Source organism: Ochotona curzoniae, unplaced genomic scaffold (assembly GCF_017591425.1).
Source record: "Ochotona curzoniae isolate NIBS_2020 unplaced genomic scaffold, NIBS_Ocur_1.0 contig_430, whole genome shotgun sequence".
Taxonomy (NCBI): Eukaryota; Metazoa; Chordata; class Mammalia; order Lagomorpha; family Ochotonidae; genus Ochotona; species Ochotona curzoniae.
In genome coordinates, this window is record NW_024466219.1 from 11,800,306 (window position 1) to 11,820,158 (window position 19,853).

Below are 19,853 nucleotides of genomic sequence, written 5' to 3' on the forward strand. Positions count from 1 at the left end.
TACATTGGGAAAGTGGGAGGAGAACATCGTGAATTAATCTGATTGTTTTGCTAAAAACTTCAAGTATAAATGACTTGCCATACAGTTCAGTCATTTAAAATATATATCTGTACAACGATTTAGTTTTTATTATATTTACAGTTTTACAACTACCATCGTAGTCAATTCTTTTTTTTTTTTAAAGATTTATTTTTATTTATTTATTTTTATTGGAAAGGCAGATATACAGAGAGGAGAGACAGAGAGGAAGATCTTCCGTCCGATGATTCACTCCCCAAGTGAGCGCAACGGCCAATGCTATGCCAATCCGAAGCCAGGAGCCTCTTCCGGGTCTCCCACGCGGGTACAGGGTCCCAAAGCTTTGGGCCGTCCTCGACTGCTTTCCCGGGCCACAGGCAGGGAGCTGGAAGGGAAGCGGGGCTGCTGGGATAGAACCGGCGCCCATATGGGATCCTGAGCGTGCAAGGCGAGGACCTTAACCACTGCGCCATCATGCCAGGCCCATCATAGTCAATTTTTAATTTTCTTGTCACCTCAGAAAGACACCTGCACTCTGTCCCACATACACTAATACACATTCGAATTCTGAGAAATTGCTGCTCTACCTTCTGTATCAAAATATTTGCCCACTCTGTAGTTTGGGTGTAAGTACAGTCATATGTTTAAGTTTCTATTTGTGACTGACATCTTATCCTACTTTTCAAAGTTTGTCCAATTTATAATATGTATAAATGCTTTTTTCTGGTTTTGGCAAGCATCCTCTGTGTATATATTTTTACATAGCCTTTCCTGATTGGATGGGCATTTGAGTTATTTCTGTCTTTTTGGCTGTTATGAATACTGTGGTTATATTTGTATGCATCTTTTTGTTGATATGCTTTTATTTCTCTTGGATGTGATCCTTAAGAGTACAATTCCTGGGTCAAATGATAATTATTTCCTGAGGTGCCAGGCTGTTTATCACAGTAGATGTACCACTTTACACTCCTACCAGCCAGCAACACAGGGGGATTCTGATTTCTGCGTGACATCACTGGCATTTGTCTTTGTATAGTTTTTTAATATAGCGTTCCCATTGGCCTGTTCAAGTGCATTTCAGTGTGGTTTTATTTGCAGTTCCCTGATCATCAACATTGAGCATCTTCCTGTGCTTTTTTGCATGGTGGTCTTTGGAGAAATGCCTATTCAGATATTACATCTGTTTTTAAATTGGATTGTCTTTTACTTATTGTGTTATAAGAGTTCTTTATATACTCAGTTTTAGGAAAAGCAGATGTTTTTTCACATCTGCATTTGTGTGGGTATGTTTCCATCATATAGATCTTTAATTAGCTCCTACCATGTTTTCTGATTCTCAGTTTTATGTTTCTGTTAAATTTATTCTGAAGTATTTTATTTCTGATGTGACTGTATATTGGATTATTATTTAATTTTTGGATTATTTGTTACAAATGTGTGTGTATAAAAGTGCAGCTCCTGTTATCTGTTGATCTTATATCCTGCAATGTTACTGAACCCTGAGTCTAATTGTCTCTAATAGAGTCTTTGGGTTTTCTCTAAATAAGGACATATCATCTGCAAGTAGACGGATTTTAACTTCTTTCTTTCCAGTCTGGTTGCCATAGCACATTTTTCATTACTTCAATTTCAGCAGTATTATTTTATCTGAAAAATAATTCCACTCAATATGTGATTTTATGAAGGATTCTAGATTCCTTGGGTTATTTTTTGGTATAAAACAGTAACATGAAATCCCAGACCCTATGGAATTATAATAAAATTCAAAATAAATTTTTTAGAAAGTTCACGGACAGGGCCTGGCATGATATTCTAGTGGCTGAAGTGTCCTCGCCTGGCATGTGCTGGCATTTCATATAGGCACCAATTTGTATCCCAGCTGCTCCACTTCCCATCCAGCTCCCTGCCTGTGGCCTGGGAAAGCACTTGAGGACAGCCCAAAGCTTTGGGACCCTGCACCCACATGGGAGACCTGGAAGAAACTCTTGGCGCCTGGCTTCGGATCAGCTCCACTTTGGCTGTTGTAGCCATTTAGGGAATGAACCAGAAGATGGAAAATCTTTATGTCTCTCCCTCTCTCTATATATATATCTGCCTTCCCAATAAAAATAAATAAATCTTTTTTTAAAAAGTTCATGGAGAGTGGGATTAAGATACATTTTTGGTGCAAAAAAAATTGAGATATGTGCATTCAAAGTGCTTTCGAAATTTTATGAAAGATGCAGGTTGCTGGAAAGTTATGTGTGGACTCCTTAAGTCCTAGTGTAACTCCTAGTGACTGTGACCAAATGCACATCGCTCTACCCACATCTTAGTTTCCTTACAGATAAATGACCTGTATCATCAGTAACACCGTGATATATTATTTTTATTTTCACATAAATTGGAAAGTAAATGAAACTTAGGGTAAACCTGAATATGTAAAATATCTTCTTTAAACTTATAACATTTAAAAGCTCTCTTTTCTGTAATAGTTTTAACTTTTATCTCTTAATACAAAAAAGAAACATTTTTGCTTAGACTCATTGGTTGTATAAAGCAAAAATAGAACCCTCGTAACACAAGTCAAGAACCTGATGTTAGCTTTGTTGCCTCCTCAGTTATCACCTAGAAAGCCCCTGCGACTACACATTCTCAATCCTTTTCCTTTATTGAAATGCTGAGGAGCACTCCTGATTTTTCCACTTTTATACCACTGCTCTTTGGAGTCATGATCTACTTTGCCACCTGGTGGCTGCAGTGTGTACTGCCTCTCTCGTGCTGCTGGTGCCTCCTGCTGCAGTGCAAGGTTAGGATTACATGGGCAGGTCTGGGCTGTGGAACCAGTCTGCTGGAATTGAATCCCTGCCTCACTACCTTATTTGCACATTAACTTACCTCCCAGGGTTGTCATATAAAATGAGTTTGAGTTATTGATGTTCTGATCTTATTTAGCAGTAATAATCAAAATTGCAAAGTCAAGTGAGAGTGGAATCTTCTATATTTTAAAAAATATGTATTAGTTACATTAGTTTAATTTTTATTATTTTGGTTTTATGACACAATTTAATAAGAACTGGGGTCTCTCTCCCTTCCCCCTCCTCAAATTTCCCCACTGATCTCCCCTCGACTTTTACAATGGGTGTTTTTCATGAACTTTCACAAATCCATCATGCTGCCACTGAAGTGTTTCTCAGAAACGTAGGCTCGTACAGTGTTGGAAAGTCCAACATCCAACTGTCAGGACATTATCAGCCAAGAGTGGAATCTTTTAACCCTTCATATTAATGCAAGTGAAGTGGTGAATAATGTCTAATGTTGGCAAAAGATGTAGAGAAACAGGAATGCTAATAATGTGCTTAATGGGAGAGAAAGTTGACATAGTCTTTCTGGAGAGCAGATTAACAGTTGCCTAACACCTTAAGATGTGGTTGCCATAGGGCCAGGTAGACCCACAGCAAGAATACTCCTTGGGGAGGCACAGTGTTATAGAATTGTTTACAAAGTGTGTAAATATGGGCCTGGCGCGATGGCGCAGTGGTTAAGGTCCTCGCCTTGCACGCTCAGGATCCCATATGGGCGCCGGTTCTATCCCAGCAGCCCCGCTTCCCTTCCAGCTCCCTGCCTGTGGCCCGGGAAAGCAGTCGAGGACGGCCCAAAGCTTTGGGACCCTGCACCCGCGTGGGAGACCCGGAAGAGGCTCCTGGCTTCGGATCGGCATAGCATTGGCTGTTGCGCTCACTTGGGGAGTGAATCATTGGACAGAAGATCTTCCTCTCTGTCTCTCCTCTCTGTATATCTGCCTTCCCAATAAAAAAATAATAAAATAAATCTTTAAAAAAAAAAAAACAAAGTGTGTAAATATGGACTTGTTTGTTAAGAATACATACCTCTAGGGGCGGAGGACTGGGAAAGGGAAACTGTCCTGCAGCAGTCGTCTGCATAACTGTGTGTGTGCACATATGCACACGTACTGTTACATTGTTTATGATTTCGATGCCATGGAGCATTTTTGTTTTTTAACTTTTAAATTGTTATGAAGATAACAAATTTCATGTATTTCGTGGATATAATTCTGGTTTATTTCACTAAACATAGTGGCCTCCAATTACATCCATTTCATTCTACAAGAATTTCATTATTTATTTACAGCAGAGTAGTATTCTATCATGTATGTACCACAGCTGCTTTAACCAGTCAGTTGATGGACATCTGGATGGACTCCATTTCTCAGCTATTGTGAGTTGAGCTACTATAAACATAGTGTACAGATAACTCTTTCATGTGCTGATTTCACTTCCTTTGGTAGATTTCCAGGAGTGGAATCGCTGGGACATGTGGCAGATCTATTTTCAGAGTTCTGAGGAATCCCCGCCATCTTCCGTACCATTTGTACTGTTTACATTCTTACCAGCAATGTATCAGAGCACTCACTTTCCTGCATCCTCACCAGCATCTTCTACTCTTTTCCTGTTTAACGGTCATCCTCACTGGTCTGTAGTGAAATCTCATTGTGATTTTTATTTGCATTTCTCTCATGTCTCGTGGTCCTGAGCATCCTTTCATGTATCTGTTGGCCATTTGTATTCCATCCTTGAAAAATGCCTGTTCATATAACATTATACATTTAAAAAAAAAAAAAGCCAAAGGTATGTCTTGTGATGGATAAATCAGATGAGAAAGAAATTAGAAAAACCAGTTAAAGAATTTTTTCCCTCATTCTGGGGTGAGAAGTATTTAAGTCTGAAACAGCAAAAGCATGAAGAAAAGGCTGATTTAAGTGACACTTTTGAAGTAGAATCTAATTTTACTGTATAGATATAAAGAATGAGGGAAGATGATTCTGAAGGCTTATAAAGTATGAATGATCATGACATCAAAAATCAGTCTACATCCTGAAGACAGATCTTCAATAAATATTTGATTAATTGTTTGAATTAGTTAGCTGATCTTAAGCAAGTATGATTTATGTTTTTTTACAACAAAGAATGATATTGTTGCTTATTGCGAGGTTAGTAGTGTTTCATAATACATAAACAGAAGTTTCTCAGTGTAAGTTCTAAACTGTTGTTGCTTTCTGTTTTCAGGGTGCACATCTGGCCATGATAGACACTCTCATGATGGCTTACACTGTAGAAATGGTCAGCGTGGAAAAGGTGATCACATGTGCTCAGCAGTATTCAGCCTTTTTCCAAGCCACAGATCTGCCCTACGACATCGAGGATGCTGTCATGTACTGGATAAACAAGGTAGGATTGTAATCATGAGTCAGATCGAAACCACTTGAACAGAACCCTTAGAACATGCTATGTATTGGGGACCCTGGGGTGACATGGGGTGGTTGTTCCCCATCCCTGGGTACTGGGGCGATCGGAAGACTGGGTGCGGCTTCTTCTCTTGCTCTCCTCCTCCCTCCAGATACAGGAAGAAGATAAAGAAGGTATGGAAATAGAGGTCTCACCCACTTTCCCCTAGTCCTCGACACTTCCCACCCTAATCAACGGTATAAGCATCATCAAAAATAAAATTAAAAATAATACTAATAATGAGTAGTACTAATAAGAATAAGAAGTAATTCTTACAACCAAAAAAAGTAAAACCCTGGGCTTGACATGGCAGCTCTGTTGCTTTTTTGTTTTGAATCATAATGAAACACAAGTGTGGAATTCACTTAAATATTTTTATTTTAAAAAATCCTGTCAGAATAATGGAAATAGATTTTTGCATATTCAGCAGTGTCTAACAATAAAGATAAATCTAGTTCACATCAGGTTATTACAAAATTCAGAGTACTCAGCCTAGGAAGCTATGCCCAGTTAGTGCCGAGTGTTAATAAATAGTCTCTGAATTCAAAAATAAAATAATTTTCTCACATTTTCAGCTAGAGGTGTACAGGATCATACTGGTTATAGATTTCTCTCTTTGGAGATTTTTGTGAAACTGATTTGGGATCAGCTTATCGATTTTTCACCCCCATTGCCAGCTTGAGTGATTAATTCCTGTTGATCCACTTTGATCACACCTACCACCCTAGAGAAAGGGAAACCTAGCCTACAAACATGTCCTGAACACATTCAAAAGATGACTTCAGGCACCTTTTCTAAGTGCTAACATGAAAATTGTCACAGGAAGCTAAGTGTAAAATCCACTGGTGTCTATTAACATTTTTCAAAGCATCAGTATCAGTGTAGGAGACTCGTGGCATTACTCTGTGTTCACCTTCGGTGATTTTTCCTCCTCAGCCACAGAGAATCCTTGTTGCATACTGGCCCTATTATTGACAGGCAATTGCCCATTTCCCATTCTTGAACAGTTCTTTCTGTTCTTCCAAGTCAGTTGCTTTAAGTCCCCTTTAATTAAAAATATTCAGATTTAAAACTTTGAAGCCTGTTAACTCCTCACACTCTCCCTTGACTTCACAGTCTTCTCCCTGATGTTAGATTCTTGCAAGCAGCACCAGTTCTTTCTCGTCTTCCCTCTCTGTTATTCATCTGGTAATAGCTATTACTTGTCTCTACTTGCACCTATAGCAGTGAATGTGGCTAGAGACATTTATACAAGGAGACAACTTTCACTTCAAATTCCTTTTTTTTTTTTTTCTAATGATAAAGAGCACGCTTTATTTGTAGTGAGCAGTGACAAAGGACACCTCACACTCAATAAGATACCCAGGATGTCTGCTAGTGAAATTGTCTGGAACATGGGTTCCTCTGGTCAGCTTCTCTACAGGATAGGGAAAACTCCAGCCATTGTCCTTAAAGGTAGTTGTGGTCTACTAGAGAAGACCCCTCAAGGGTGTCTTCTTGTTGCTTATAAAGAGCATCTCTCTAGAATTTTTTGAAGTCTCCATTAGTACTTGCATTCTGCGTTCTCTCAGGGCCACACAGACCAGCTTCTGTACAGACTGCTTTGATGCCGGCACCAGAGAAGTCACCTTTGACCGTGATCCGGTGGTTCAGGATTATATCACTGTCAGCATCACCCTGCTTTTCATCAGATGGGGGGGTTCAGTCCTTCTATTGGTGCATCTCCAATGGCAGTTTACTAGCAGCATCTGGTCCCTTTGCCTTCTTAGTTTTCTCTACTTTGATTGGTACAGGAGATTCATATTTATTTTTCTTATCCTTGTTGTTCTTGCCACCTCCAGCACCATGAACACCACTCTGAATTGGACGCAACTTGAACTGGCCACTCAGGCTGCTGATACCAGAGCTTGCTTCCAATTCTTAAGCATGAATTTCAGGTGAACACCCAGTCACTGCCAGTCCAGCAAATGGGCCTTACTTTAATTTACTATTGAATTGTTTTTCCATGAATGCTCAGACTTCATGGAGCACTTCCTCCAGTGTGATGTTTGTACCTACCACTGTCCTTTTGAGAGCAGAGGTAGAAGGTCTTTGGGTGAGAATCTATCTCTTACCTCCCAAATCTGAAGTCTTCCCGCATCAGCTCTCACTGTCACCTTTGCTTACACCATTAGCATGGAGAGTTCCCCACTGCTTGCTGTTTTAGCTCTTCTTGGTTTCATTTTCCGTAGTCATGGATCCTTTGCTTCAGTTTCCTGTTTAATGTGCACGAGAATTCCCTGGGAATTTGTTCAAATATAGAATCTGCCTCTGTAGGTCTAGATGGGAGCTGGAGAGGTTGCACGTCTAACAAATACCAAATGATGCTAATGTTGCTGGTCCGTGAATAGCCCGATAACTCTTGCATCATTGGATCCCTGGACCCTACAGAGTTGCTCTAGTGTTTCTCGCATCCTAATAATCAAAACTTTTTTGTTTAGTTATGCTCTTTCTCCAAATAATAGGATCATTTGGAAGAGTTTTCTTATTCATACCTAGAATTATCTAGAATTATTCCTGGATAATTGGTTAGTAAAGGCTTTTTTTTTTTTTTTAAATTGGAACGTCACATATAGAAAAGAGGACAGAGAGGAAGATCTTCCATCTATTGATTCACTCCCCAAACACCGCAACGGCTGGAGCTGAGCCAATCCAAATCCAGGAGCCAGGAACTTCTTTCTGGGTCTCCCACGTGGGTACAGGGTCCAAGGCTTTGGGCCATCCTCAACTGCTTTCCCAGGCCACAGGCAGGGAACTGGATGGGAAGTGGGGCTGCCGGGATTAGAACCGGTGCCCATATGGGTTCTTGGCACATTCAAGGTGAGGACTATAGTTGCTATGCTGTTGCGCCGGGCCCTAGTAAAGGCTTTTAAGTTGACAGATCTGATGGGTATTTTTCGATTCCTAGATTAAATCTAAAACACAGACTGTGCTCCTGAAGTTTTGGTGGAAAACGCAATGTGTTTGCTAAGGGCTCCACTACTTTGGTGGGATTTGAATGCAAATGTACTCCCCTGCATGGCAGCTGCTTCACCTACGCATGCAAAGTGATCTTCCCTACACATGCAGAGTCCAGGGCTCAGCCAAGAATTTAAGGGTGATTTATACAGATTTCAAATCTACCTCATTAATGACTCCTTCTTCCCAAGATGGTCCTCTACTTAGAGAGTGCCAGATTCCTTATTCGATTCCTCATACCAGCACTACTATGGTTTAAGAGCTAGCCACTGTACCGTATGTGAATCGTAAACAAGGCTTTCTTTTCTTTTCAAGGCTGAATGCTTGCTGGTGTTCATCAGCTTTTGGTTACTTGCCAGTTTCTCCAACAGTTGCCACTTAATTGTCCAAAATTTATAGTTGCTCTCCTTGGGAGGCATTGGGTGACTAGAACTGGAACTCTCAAAGTGACTTTCAGCAGCACAGCTTGGATCATATTGCTTTGCTTAAAACTTTTCAGTCATTTTGCTCAACATTTAAAATGTAAAATTGATGCAAAATATCATTGAATCTGAACTGACCCTCTTCCTTTATTCCAGGCTCCTGATCAGTATTCTTTCTGAAGTATGTCACTAAATTTCAACTGTGTAGCCTTTGTTTCCTATGGACCAGTGAACGTGATGTCTCCTGTTTCTGAACTACTTACGTTCTTCCTTTCTGTACAGACTGGTGCTCTGTCTCATACTTACAGCTTTGCTGGCATGTTTTCCTAGCAGCCCTACTTAGTGCAGGCCCACAGGGGTCAGCATTGTGACTTTGCAGGTCAAGCTATCACCTACAACATAGCCCTGTCTGCTCTGCTTTTCATTTGGGTGTCTGCTATTAATGTACCTAGAAAAGCAGTGGAAGATGACCTAAGTACTTGAACCCCTGTAGAAGACTCTTTTGGAATTCTATCCAGTTTTAGGCCTGGACTAGCCCTGACCATTGCTACCATTTGAGTAGTGAGGCATCAGATGGAAACTCTTTTTCTGTCTTTCCCCTCTTTGACACTGTGCCTTTGAAGTAAATAAATCTTTAAAAAAAAAAAAAAAAGCCCTGGCACAATAGCCTAGTGACTAAATCCTTACCCCTTGCATCCACTCAGATCCCAGATGGGCTCCAGTTCTAATCCTGCTGTTCCATTTCCCATTCAGCTCCCTGCTTGTGGCCTGGGAAAGCAGTAGAGAATGGCCTAAAACCTTGAGACCCTGCACCCACATGGGAACCCAGAAGAAGCTTCTGGCTCTTAGCTTCAGATTAGCTCAACTCTGGCCTTTGCAGTCACTTAGGGAGCGAACCAGTAGATACAAGATCTTTGTCTCTGTATCTCCTTCTGTCCATATATGTCTTTCCAATTAAAAAATAGGCTAAACCCTAGTGTCTAAACCCTCACCTTGCATATACCAGGATCCCATATGGACGCCAATTTCTATCCCAGCTACTCCACTTCCCATCCAGTTCCCTGCTTGTGGCCTGGGAAAGCAGTCGAGGACAGCCCAAAGCCTTAGGACCCTGCACCCACATGGGAGACCTGGAAGAAGCTCCTGGCTTCGGATCAGCTCAGCCCTTTGCTGTTGTGGCCACTTTGGAGTGAACCAGTGGACAGAATATGTTTGTCTCTGTCTATGCTTCTCTCTGTAAATCTGCCTTTTCAATAAAAAAAGAAAGAAGTATTACTTTGCCTCCTAAACATATTAAAGATAGTATTATCAAGTACCTTTGCTTCCTCCTAGCACTCCACTCACTTCCTGATATAGTAGATGCTCAAGAGGTGTAAAATACTTGGTATTTTTAGTGTTAAATTTCAGTTTAATATCAAATTAATGTTTCATGCTTTAAGGTCAATGAACATTTGAAAGACATAATGGAACAAGAACAGAAATTGAAGGAACATCACACGGTTGAGGCTTCTGGAGGTCAAAAGGTATGTATTTCACAGGAAAAGTTATATGTTTTTGAGATCATGTGTATTCACACATATATATTACTTTGGAAAACATCAACAGATGTACTTATTAAAAAGCACATCTTTTTGGTTAGCTTATACCCCGAAAAGCCATGCTATAAACACTAAGTAAGTGGCAGTACAGAATGCAAATTAATTGGATAATAGTGTTTGTGAAAAAATGACTAAGATTGGAAACCTTCGTGGAGGGTCACTTAGATATAGTATACATTTGATGTTTGGGATCACAGTGCTTGAATTTACTGATATCTCCTGAAAATATGATCCATACTTAATACTTAACCTTTATTTAGATGTTTTCTCCTATATGAGAATGGAATTCTCTTTTACTGTCATTCTGGATGATGCTTCCTTTTTTGTCTTCAACCAGTCTTTGTCTCTCTTACTCCTTATGTTTCCTGGCCTTTCAAGTTGGGTTCCTTCTCTTTCTCCCTGCCCTACCATCAGAGCTGAAACTTTTTATCTTGGCGATAAATCCAGTTATGCCCTTCCATGTTGCTTGTTGCTCTGATTAGAATCAGAAGGTGACATTATTCTAATTCTAATTCTAATGAATTTTCTATGGAAATCTCAGTTTTATATGAGAATGTATAAAAAGTTTATGAAAAATGTGTGTTACAAAACTTATACATAGATATCAGAGTTTTTTTCTCCAAAACTTTTAATTCAGTTTTTTCTTGGTCTTCTTGAAGACCCTGATACAATGGTTAAATTCTGTAGTATTGTATATACATTATAAGCTAATGAATATTTTAAATGCTGACATATGACCCAAAAACATTATTTCTATGGGGAAAAATGCTGTTTATATTTTAGACAACCAGATTAAATGATCTTTAAAAAAAAATGGGCTGGCATGGTGATGTAACAGATAAAGCCGTCACTTGGAATACCTGTATCCCATATGGATGTCGGTTTATATACCAGCTGCTGCACTTATAATCCAATCCAGCTCCTTCCTAAGCTGGGAAAGCAACAGAAGTTGGCCCAAGTGCTTGGGCCCATGCCACCCACATAGGAGACCCAGATGATGCTTCTGGCTTCAACCTGGTCCAGTGCTGGCCATTGCATACATTTGGAGAGTGAACCAGAGGAAGGAAGATTCTTGTTTGTTCTCTCTCTCTCACTCACTTATTCTGTAACTCTGACTTTAAAAATCAATTAAAAAAAAAAGTGGGGAAAAAGTATGGAAATCCAGGCCTTCAGTATAATACACATCTTTTGACTTTTCTATAGCACTTAGCCCATGCAATTGTACTTGTTAACATTCAAGCCATATTTGTTGAGTGAATGAGTGAGTACATTTAAAAAAAGATTATGCGATTGATTCAATTTTAGACATCTGGCCTAGCACACTTTTATTTTAGTACATACATAGCATTTACATCCTTGTTCTCAATAAACTTTATCATTTTTCATTATTAGATTCTTTGTGAAAATAAGTAGTAATTTGACATAATCTTACTACCTGTATAGGTGTGATCATTATGAGAAAAGACTATTACACAATAGATTTAAGGAAAATACTGTCACACAAAAATAACAGTGTTATTTTGGGTACTTAAATTGCTTGCTTTGGCTGGAAATGCCATTCTATTCTTGATTTTTAATTATAGTAAAGCAAAATTTGTGATTGCTTTTTTCCTTTGAGAAATACGGTATGAAAGAACTGCTGTTTCTTGTAAGTCTATAGTTGTGAGAAGTCTCACTGGTTCCATGTACTTCAGCCAGCCTGCCTCAGGAGCATACACTAATACCGAGCCCTGTTGTAGACAGCCCTTGGTGCTGGATGATGTGTCTTACCCTTTATTCTTGCCCAATTCCTGTTAACTCAGAAGCTCTAAAGAATTTGTTCTGTGAAACATAGCCATATTCTTGGTAAAAATATAAGCATGCTTATATTTCCATGGAAATGGAATTGAGAGATATTTATTTTGGTACAAAAAATTTGAAATGCATTAATAAATTTTTCATGACTATTTTGAAGGTTCCCATATATGTAGGCTTCAGAAACTTTTGTACCAAGATAAACTTACCTTTTAATTTTCCACAAACTGTTTGAAGTTCCCTCATTTGTTCATATGTCGAGGGACACTTGTATTGTGATAATTAGTGTCAGACCAAAATAAAAGATTCCAAAGGTATTTCATTTGAATATCAGATCCGCTGACGATGTACTTCTGATCAATGTGTGTGTGTGTGTTTATGTTTATTTTAAGAGGAAGGCATTTCAAATAGCGCTGTCATGGGAAAATATTTCGTCAAGACAGTTTACTAACGTTGCTGTCTCAAGTCCCTCTTTCTGCACTCTCCTCCTGCGCTGAGAGTAGTTCTGCCACTACCAGGGCCCTGGACGTCTCTGGGCCTTCTCTCGTTTGTCCTTGAAGGTTATGTGGTTCCTGAGTTCTGGAACTGGATTTTCAGTAAACATAAGGGACTCAACACCAAATTAGTAGAGGTTGTAAGTAGCTGGTTATTATAGACCTTTCTATATGTATGTTGCCAATAGATTTATTGTAATTCTTTGAGTGAAAAATGTAGGAAGCCTTCTAGAGGATGTGGGACTCTAATAGGTTTGATGCCATTTGGACAGAAAAGTCACAGGGAATAGCGTGAGCAGAGACACTGAGTTGCAAAGAAAAGCACTTAAGTCTTTGGTATGAGGCTGGGATAGTGGCTCAACAGACTAATTCACCTTGCAGCACCAGCATCTCATAGCCCTGGGTTCTAGTCCCAACTGCTCCAGTTCCCATACAGCTCCCTGCTTATGTCCTGAGAAAGCAGTAGAGAATGGTTCAAGTGCTTGGGATCCTGCACCAACGTGGGAGAACCAAAAGAATCACTGGTTCCTGGCTTCAGATCAGCTGAGCTCTAGCCATTGTGGCCATTTCAATAGTGAACCAATAAATGGAAGAAAAGATAAATAAAATAGGAAAACAATTAAGTCACTAGTAGATCCATTTCACAGGCATTTAAAAATTTTTAATTATTTTTAAATGTGTATTACATGGGTGAGGGTATTGCAGATTCATGCAGGTCTCTGGATGGTAGGGGAATGAAAAGACCCCGACCTCTCTCCTGGCGGTGTGGTGGGGGGTAGGAGGTGAAGGGAGATGTGCCAGATCACATCAGCACCAGGGGACAGAGATGGTCCCCTGATTCTTACTTGGGACCCGAAAGAGGGAGAATGTCCAGAGGGTTTTACTTAAGTAGTCTTAATTTTTCTGAGCTGGTGTTGGCTTTGTTGCATCAAGTTTAAGATACTGCTTCCCATACTTACTGGCTGTCTTTGTCTGCTTCGGTCTGTCTGGAGAATTTGGCCTTTAGTATTCTTTGTGACCAAAGCATACAGCATATCTTAGGTATTCTGAAATGAATTTTTATGTAGGGAGAGGCAAGAGAGGAGGGCAGGATGATGGTCTTTATTAGTAGTAACCTGTCCCTGTATTTGACTGAATTTTTGATTACCATAGGAGAACTATTACTAGAGGTATACTCCGGGCTCCACTGTCAGAAGCTTTATTATAACTTATTAATTAAAAATAAAAATAATTCTGATGAATGTTCCCTTTACCTTTCTTCCTGATGCTTCCTCTGAAGTCTCCTTCCAAATGGTTTTGGAAACTGGTTCCAGTAAGTTTGCCCAGTTACTTCCATTTCCTCTCTATAATTGTCATTGTGGAATGATATTGTTTATGTTGTGGTGATACAGTCATTTCATATACTTCTTTTAGTAACTGGCTGTAGGTTTGAGTTTTATAATGTAACCTAAATGATAAAAGTATCAGGCAAAAATTTGGATCAGAAGTTTCAAAAAGTAAGCATCTTTTTGCTAATCTTGTCATCAATAGGTTAAAAACTTTATGTGTGTATACTCATTAATTTTAGTAAAATGGACTAATTGCATGTATATTTCCATATTTTAAAATAACTTTTTGGATAGAATAATTTTCTGTTTATAGGGATGATATCCCAAAGAAATCAACAATTGGCAAATAATTAACTTGTTTTTAAAAAGGAATAAAGTCTGAGTAGGAAGTCCCGGTGTTGACTATGGTAGTTAAAGCACTGCAACTCATTCCAAAGTACTTGGTTTGAGACCTGGTTCCACTTAACATTTCAAGCCTCTTGTGTCCTTAGCACCCAAGTAGGAGACCAAGGTTGAGTTCCTGGTTCCTAGCCCCGACCTGACCCTGTCTCAAATGTTGTGGGCATTTAAAGAGCGAACCAGCAGATAGAAGACCTCTCTCTCCACCTCTATTTCTTCCTCCCTTCCCTCTGTCTCTCCTTTTTTCCCTCCCCTCCCTATATCCCCCACACAAAGATCTTGCAAATTTTGCAAATAAATAAAAAGAAAAAATAAAATTTAAAAGGACATGAAGCTCACAGTGGCAGATCATTGACATCAATTTGTAAGGAAAAGCAAAATCTCAACGTCTTAAGTGAAGAGGACCAGCAATTAACAGCAGAAACAGTAGCCAATGCTATATGCATCTCAGTTCGTTTTACACAATTCTAACTGAAAAGTTGTACAAGTTTTTTGCTCAGTGGAAACCAAAACACTTCTTCCTAGATCACCTGCAGATAAGCAAACCTTTTGGTGGAAATTTTAAACAGATAGAGTCAAGATCTTGAAGTTTTTCTTCAAAGAATTGTAGAGGGTGAATAAAGCACAATCAGCAATGGCTACCAAGGATATGACAGAAGTTTTGGGGGGTACTCAAGGACTTTCACCTGTTGGCTTCCTGGAAGGCCAGGAACAAGAACATTGTCACGCTTATTAGGAGATTGTTCTGGAATCCCTTTCCACTGCAACAGTACATCTGTTCATTCCTCTCATCAAACAGAGGCAATTTTGCTTCCTACAAATTCTTTAAAGGCATTCATTTTTCTTAAGTTAATAACATAAACATAATAGTATTGGTATAAATCCCAGGACCCTCTCAGTTCCTTAGAGATGAATGGATGAAAAGACTAGAATAATTTCCTGGAAAAGTTTCTTGAAGTTGATGAAGCTTATTTTGAAAATAAAGTTTATAGTTTTTATTCTTTAAATAAATAAATATATATATATGTATATATATGTATATGTATGTATTTTGAGGGAGAGTAAGCAGAGACAGGCAGTTCCCCTCTGCTGTTTACTCTCCTGGTTGTCCGTGACAGTCCTAAGCAGGAGGCCAAGGCCAGAAGGTGGCACCTCAGTGCAAGTTTCCCACGTGGTTGGCAGGGACCCATAACCTGCCCACTCCTAGGATGAGCATTAGCTGGAACCTGGAAGTGGCTGCTGGCATCCCAGCTGACCTCAGCCACTAGGTCCAACAGCAACTTTTGGAGTCCCCTTGTTACATCTTATAGGATATAATCTGAGGAAAATGACTCTGTGTACCATTAATAATTCTGATTGTCTAGTCCAAAACACTAGATGCATTGAGTAAGATATGATGTGTGTGTGCGCACACTTTGTCCAGAAGTGCTACTTAGCAGAAAGGAATAGAAAAAGCACACAATTCAGTTCCTTTTTCCATGACCCTGTGTTCTTTGCTCAGTCTAGTTTGAATACTAAGCTGAGAACTAGGCCTAGAGAGTATCTGAAGCTCGGGATGGAATCAAAACCCATCTAGAGCGTATGTAAGGGGCAGACTATTTTGATTCTAGATGATCAAAGAAAAACACATGAGGATCTGAGAAGTACTTAATCAAATGTGAGAAAGGATCGTTTACGGCTAGATGATGCTACAGGTTCATTCCTTTTTTTGTTTCCCTCCTTTCCAGATTTGATTTTTTTTTAAGTGTCTCCTAGCAGCAAATTGAGAAAAATTTCTAAGGCTTATGTAAAAATTAACATTCAACTAAAGAATCTTTATAGTACATGTACTTTTCCTTCTGAAGACTGGTGCTATTTGGATTAGGATCGTGCAGTGAAGTACAAAGACCAAGCCTGCACTGATTTTTAATAACAATAAGCTCCTCAAGTTTTCCAAAGGGAAATGTGTTCCATTGTTCCATGGATCTTGTCCTTGAGTAGCCGTAAAAGAGAAGCAGGAATGAATGCCATTCTTTGTTAATATGTGTGCTTTTCCAAGGGATATCTTTTTAAAGAAATGTAATTTTTCACCAAATATTCTTTCATTAAATTCTGATATTTCTGTTTTCTCAGAAAAGTATCATATTTCAGAACCATAGTTTAATTTTAATATGATTGATTTAGGTAGAATTAGGAGAAAATTAACTTTCCATTGTGAAAAAAATCATCTAGATATCAGAAATCTGTGTAATAATACATTTTGCTAATAAAATATTATAGTAAGCACTTCACTGAATCTTCACTGCTTTTCTTGAATAGAGCATGCTAGCTAATAACATCTAACATTTATTGCTAATGACAGCTAGTTTTTATTGCTTACTTGCTGTGTGTTCAGCAGTGTACATAGCACTCTGCACCATCATCTTTTTAAACCTCCTGTGTTTCTATAAACTAATATTATTCCCATTTTACATGCGGGGAAAATGAGAAATGAGAGTTTAAGACACTTTTCCAAATCACACATGTGGTGTCAGGAACAGGGTTCAAGCTCAGGCAACCTGACAAAAGAGGTTTTCTCTTAATCGCTGTTACAGCATATTTTCTTTTGAAAATTATCTTAAAATATTATGTTTAGCAACACTAAGCCACCTTAAGAAAACAAAGTTCTACTATTTAACTGATGGAGAGCAGAAATCCACTGTTATTTGTTAATGACACTTGATTTTTGGGGGAGGGGTATTCTAGCTGCCCCTTGGTTTTGGTAACTTTTGTCTTTCTAATTAGATACTTTTATTCTTTCAATGCGGGTAGTAGTTTAAGTCTAATATAAAGGGAATGTGTTTTATTATCACAAATGAACAGAACTGCCAATTTAGATAACAAGTGTTCAAAATGTTTAATAATGCATTTTTATATATATGCTTAAATGTCATTTGAATTAACAATATTATAGCACCATAATTCTGTGTTGTTTAGCTTTGAAATTATAATGATGTTGCTGTTTATATATCTTTGGTAGTATCATTGTTTAGAAAAGAAATATTGGTAAAAGATTCTGTTTTCTCAATTTATATAGTATTGCTGATGCCATAAGATCTACTACAACACTGGTTTTTTTTTTCCTGTTTGATTCTTAGTACTTTTTTTTTTTTAATTGTAGGCTCGTTATAGAAAAGAGCAAACGTTGCTTAAACAACTGCCTTGCATTCCATTGGTAGAAAACTTGCTGAAGGATGGCACGGATGGCTGTGCACTGGCCGCCCTGATTCATTTTTACTGCCCTGGTGTTGTGAGGTTAGAGGGTAAGTGTTAGAGAGAAATCCTTCTGAACTATAGATGGATGTTAACAAATATTTGAGACAATAGTATTTAGTAAGTCCTAATGGATATTTCAAGAGGAACATTTGTGTATAATTCTGAGGAAAATAATTGAGAAAAGGAAATCTTTGTCTAGAATGATCACTGCAGATCATTGTTTATTAAATAGATTCTATATAATTGTGTATTCATACTGTGTAACTAGCTATGAAATGTTTTCTGACCAATTAAAGTCATCACCTTGTTCTTTTTATTTTTGAAGATATTTGTTTGAAAGAAACTATGTCTTTGGCTGATAGCCTGTATAACCTACAGCTGATTCAGGAATTTTGTCAGGAATACTTGAACCAGTGTTGCCACTTCACCCTGGAAGATATGCTCTACGCTGCTTCATCCATAAAGGTAAAGTGAATTACTGTGCTTTCCCTTGGCTTTGTACAAAATTGCTTTTAAGAAAGCATAAAGTAGGAATCATAAATGGTCCAGCTACGTTAAGCTTTTTGTGTGGGGGTTTTTTGTTTTTGTTTTTGTTTTTGTTTTTTGGCTTCTTCTGTCTTTAATTACATCGTTGGCCCTCTTGTAAGGTCCTTTTACAGTGTAGAACCACACAGCATCATGTGCAAAAATGATCATGTTGCGGAATAGAGGATAAGACACTTATGCCTCTTGGTCATAGGCAAGGCTAACAAATAGGTTCGTTCTTTATAAATAATCCCTCTTTTTCTTGAGGAGTTTATTTTATCTTTAGCTATCATTACTTTAGTATAGAGAGTACACATTTTCATGTGTATACTGAATCAGCATATTATTTTTAAAAAAGATTTATTCATTTTTATTTGAAAGATAGCCTTACAGATAGAGAAAAAGATCTTCCATCCACTGGTTCACTCTCCAAGTGGCCGTAACACCCAGAGCTGAGCTGATCTAAACCAGGAAACTGGAGCTTCTTCCAGCTCTCCCTTGCAGGGTGCAAGGTCCCAAAGCTTTGGATTGTCCTCTACTCCTTTCCCAGGCCACAGACAAGGAGCTGGATGGGAAGTGGAGCAGCCAGAACAGGAACCTTTGCCCATATGAGATCCCAGTGCTTACAGGAGGAAGATTAGAAATTGAGCCATTTCCCCAGAACCAAAATTCTTTAGTTATCAGTTTATTTGGAATTTATCATCTTCATTGTTGGTTAGTGTTTAGCTGTTGGTCAGTGTTTGCTTTCAGATTGTGAAAAAGAATGAAAATTTCACATAGTATCATTTTGTTACAAATAAGTGGAATGCATTTTATTTATATTGATGTTAAATGTTAAAAGTAATAACCATGAATAAATTTTTGAAAATTGCATTCCATTTTTGAAAGTTAAGGTGTATAATTTTTAATTTTTTAAATTATATTTTTCATATTCTTTACATAATTGAGAGAGATGCCTGTCAAAGTGGGTCTCTGATTAGGGTAGGGTGGTGTGCAGGAAGGTGAGTTGGATAAATGTTTCAGTTGTGTTTTCTTTTTCTTCTGTATCTGCCAGGTTGGGGAGGCGGGGTTTAGTGAAGGAGAAAAGGTCATCTTTTCACCAAGCTACATCAGCACCTGGAGATGGGGGACAGTCATTTGATGACATGTTAGAAACCCAATGTGGGGATGAGTGCTCTGAGGGTGTTACTTCAGTGGTTTTGATAGTTCTGAGAAATTGTTGGTTTCCTTGCTCCAGGATTGAGAAAAATCTTTTCAAGATCTATTGGTTGACAAAGTCCACGTTAGTGCACCCACAGACCACAGACCCAGGAACATGCTGCAAAGCTTGGTTAGGAGAATTGTTCAACCTGTTCCACTTTCCATTCTCTGATGTGGCACTTGACATCCTCTACTGTTCTACATGAGCTGGCTACCATGTCTTCTGTGTACATTTGCATATTTGTACATATTTTGTACATTTGTACATATGCTCTCTACTGCAACGGCAACTGATTAGGCCAAGTCCAAACATGTGAACTCCAAAGTCAGACCACATATCTTGTGATACTTTTCCCCTATATCCATGATTTGAGTCTAGCAGACTAGTTGAAGATTCCCCCAAGAAACCTCATCTGGGATGACCTCAGACCTGACTCTTGTGTTGCTGACCAGTGCAGAGTCTGGTTCCATCCATCACCTGTACCCGCAAATGCACTTAGCAGTGGATACAGCTGCCTAGTCATTTCCATCCCTACCCTTGCCTCTTTTTTTTTTTTTT

General features: G+C 38.7%; 1 protein-coding gene across 6 annotated transcripts in view; it reads left to right on the top strand.

Moving 5' to 3' along the window:
• Positions 1 to 19,853, top strand: part of CAMSAP2 (calmodulin regulated spectrin associated protein family member 2) — an 89,560-nt gene that overhangs the window by 42,640 nt on the left and 27,067 nt on the right. For 3 of the 6 annotated variants that reach the window (XM_040985419.1, XM_040985421.1, XM_040985422.1), the window contains exons 3-7: positions 5,085 to 5,246; positions 10,162 to 10,245; positions 13,888 to 13,920; positions 17,475 to 17,616; positions 17,895 to 18,034. In XM_040985419.1, the coding sequence (XP_040841353.1) occupies positions 5,085 to 5,246; positions 10,162 to 10,245; positions 13,888 to 13,920; positions 17,475 to 17,616; positions 17,895 to 18,034 (561 nt within the window). The remainder of the gene's footprint in view (positions 1 to 5,084; positions 5,247 to 10,161; positions 10,246 to 13,887; positions 13,921 to 17,474; positions 17,617 to 17,894; positions 18,035 to 19,853) is intronic. The other 3 variants (XM_040985420.1, XM_040985423.1, XM_040985424.1) reach the window with 1 other exon arrangement.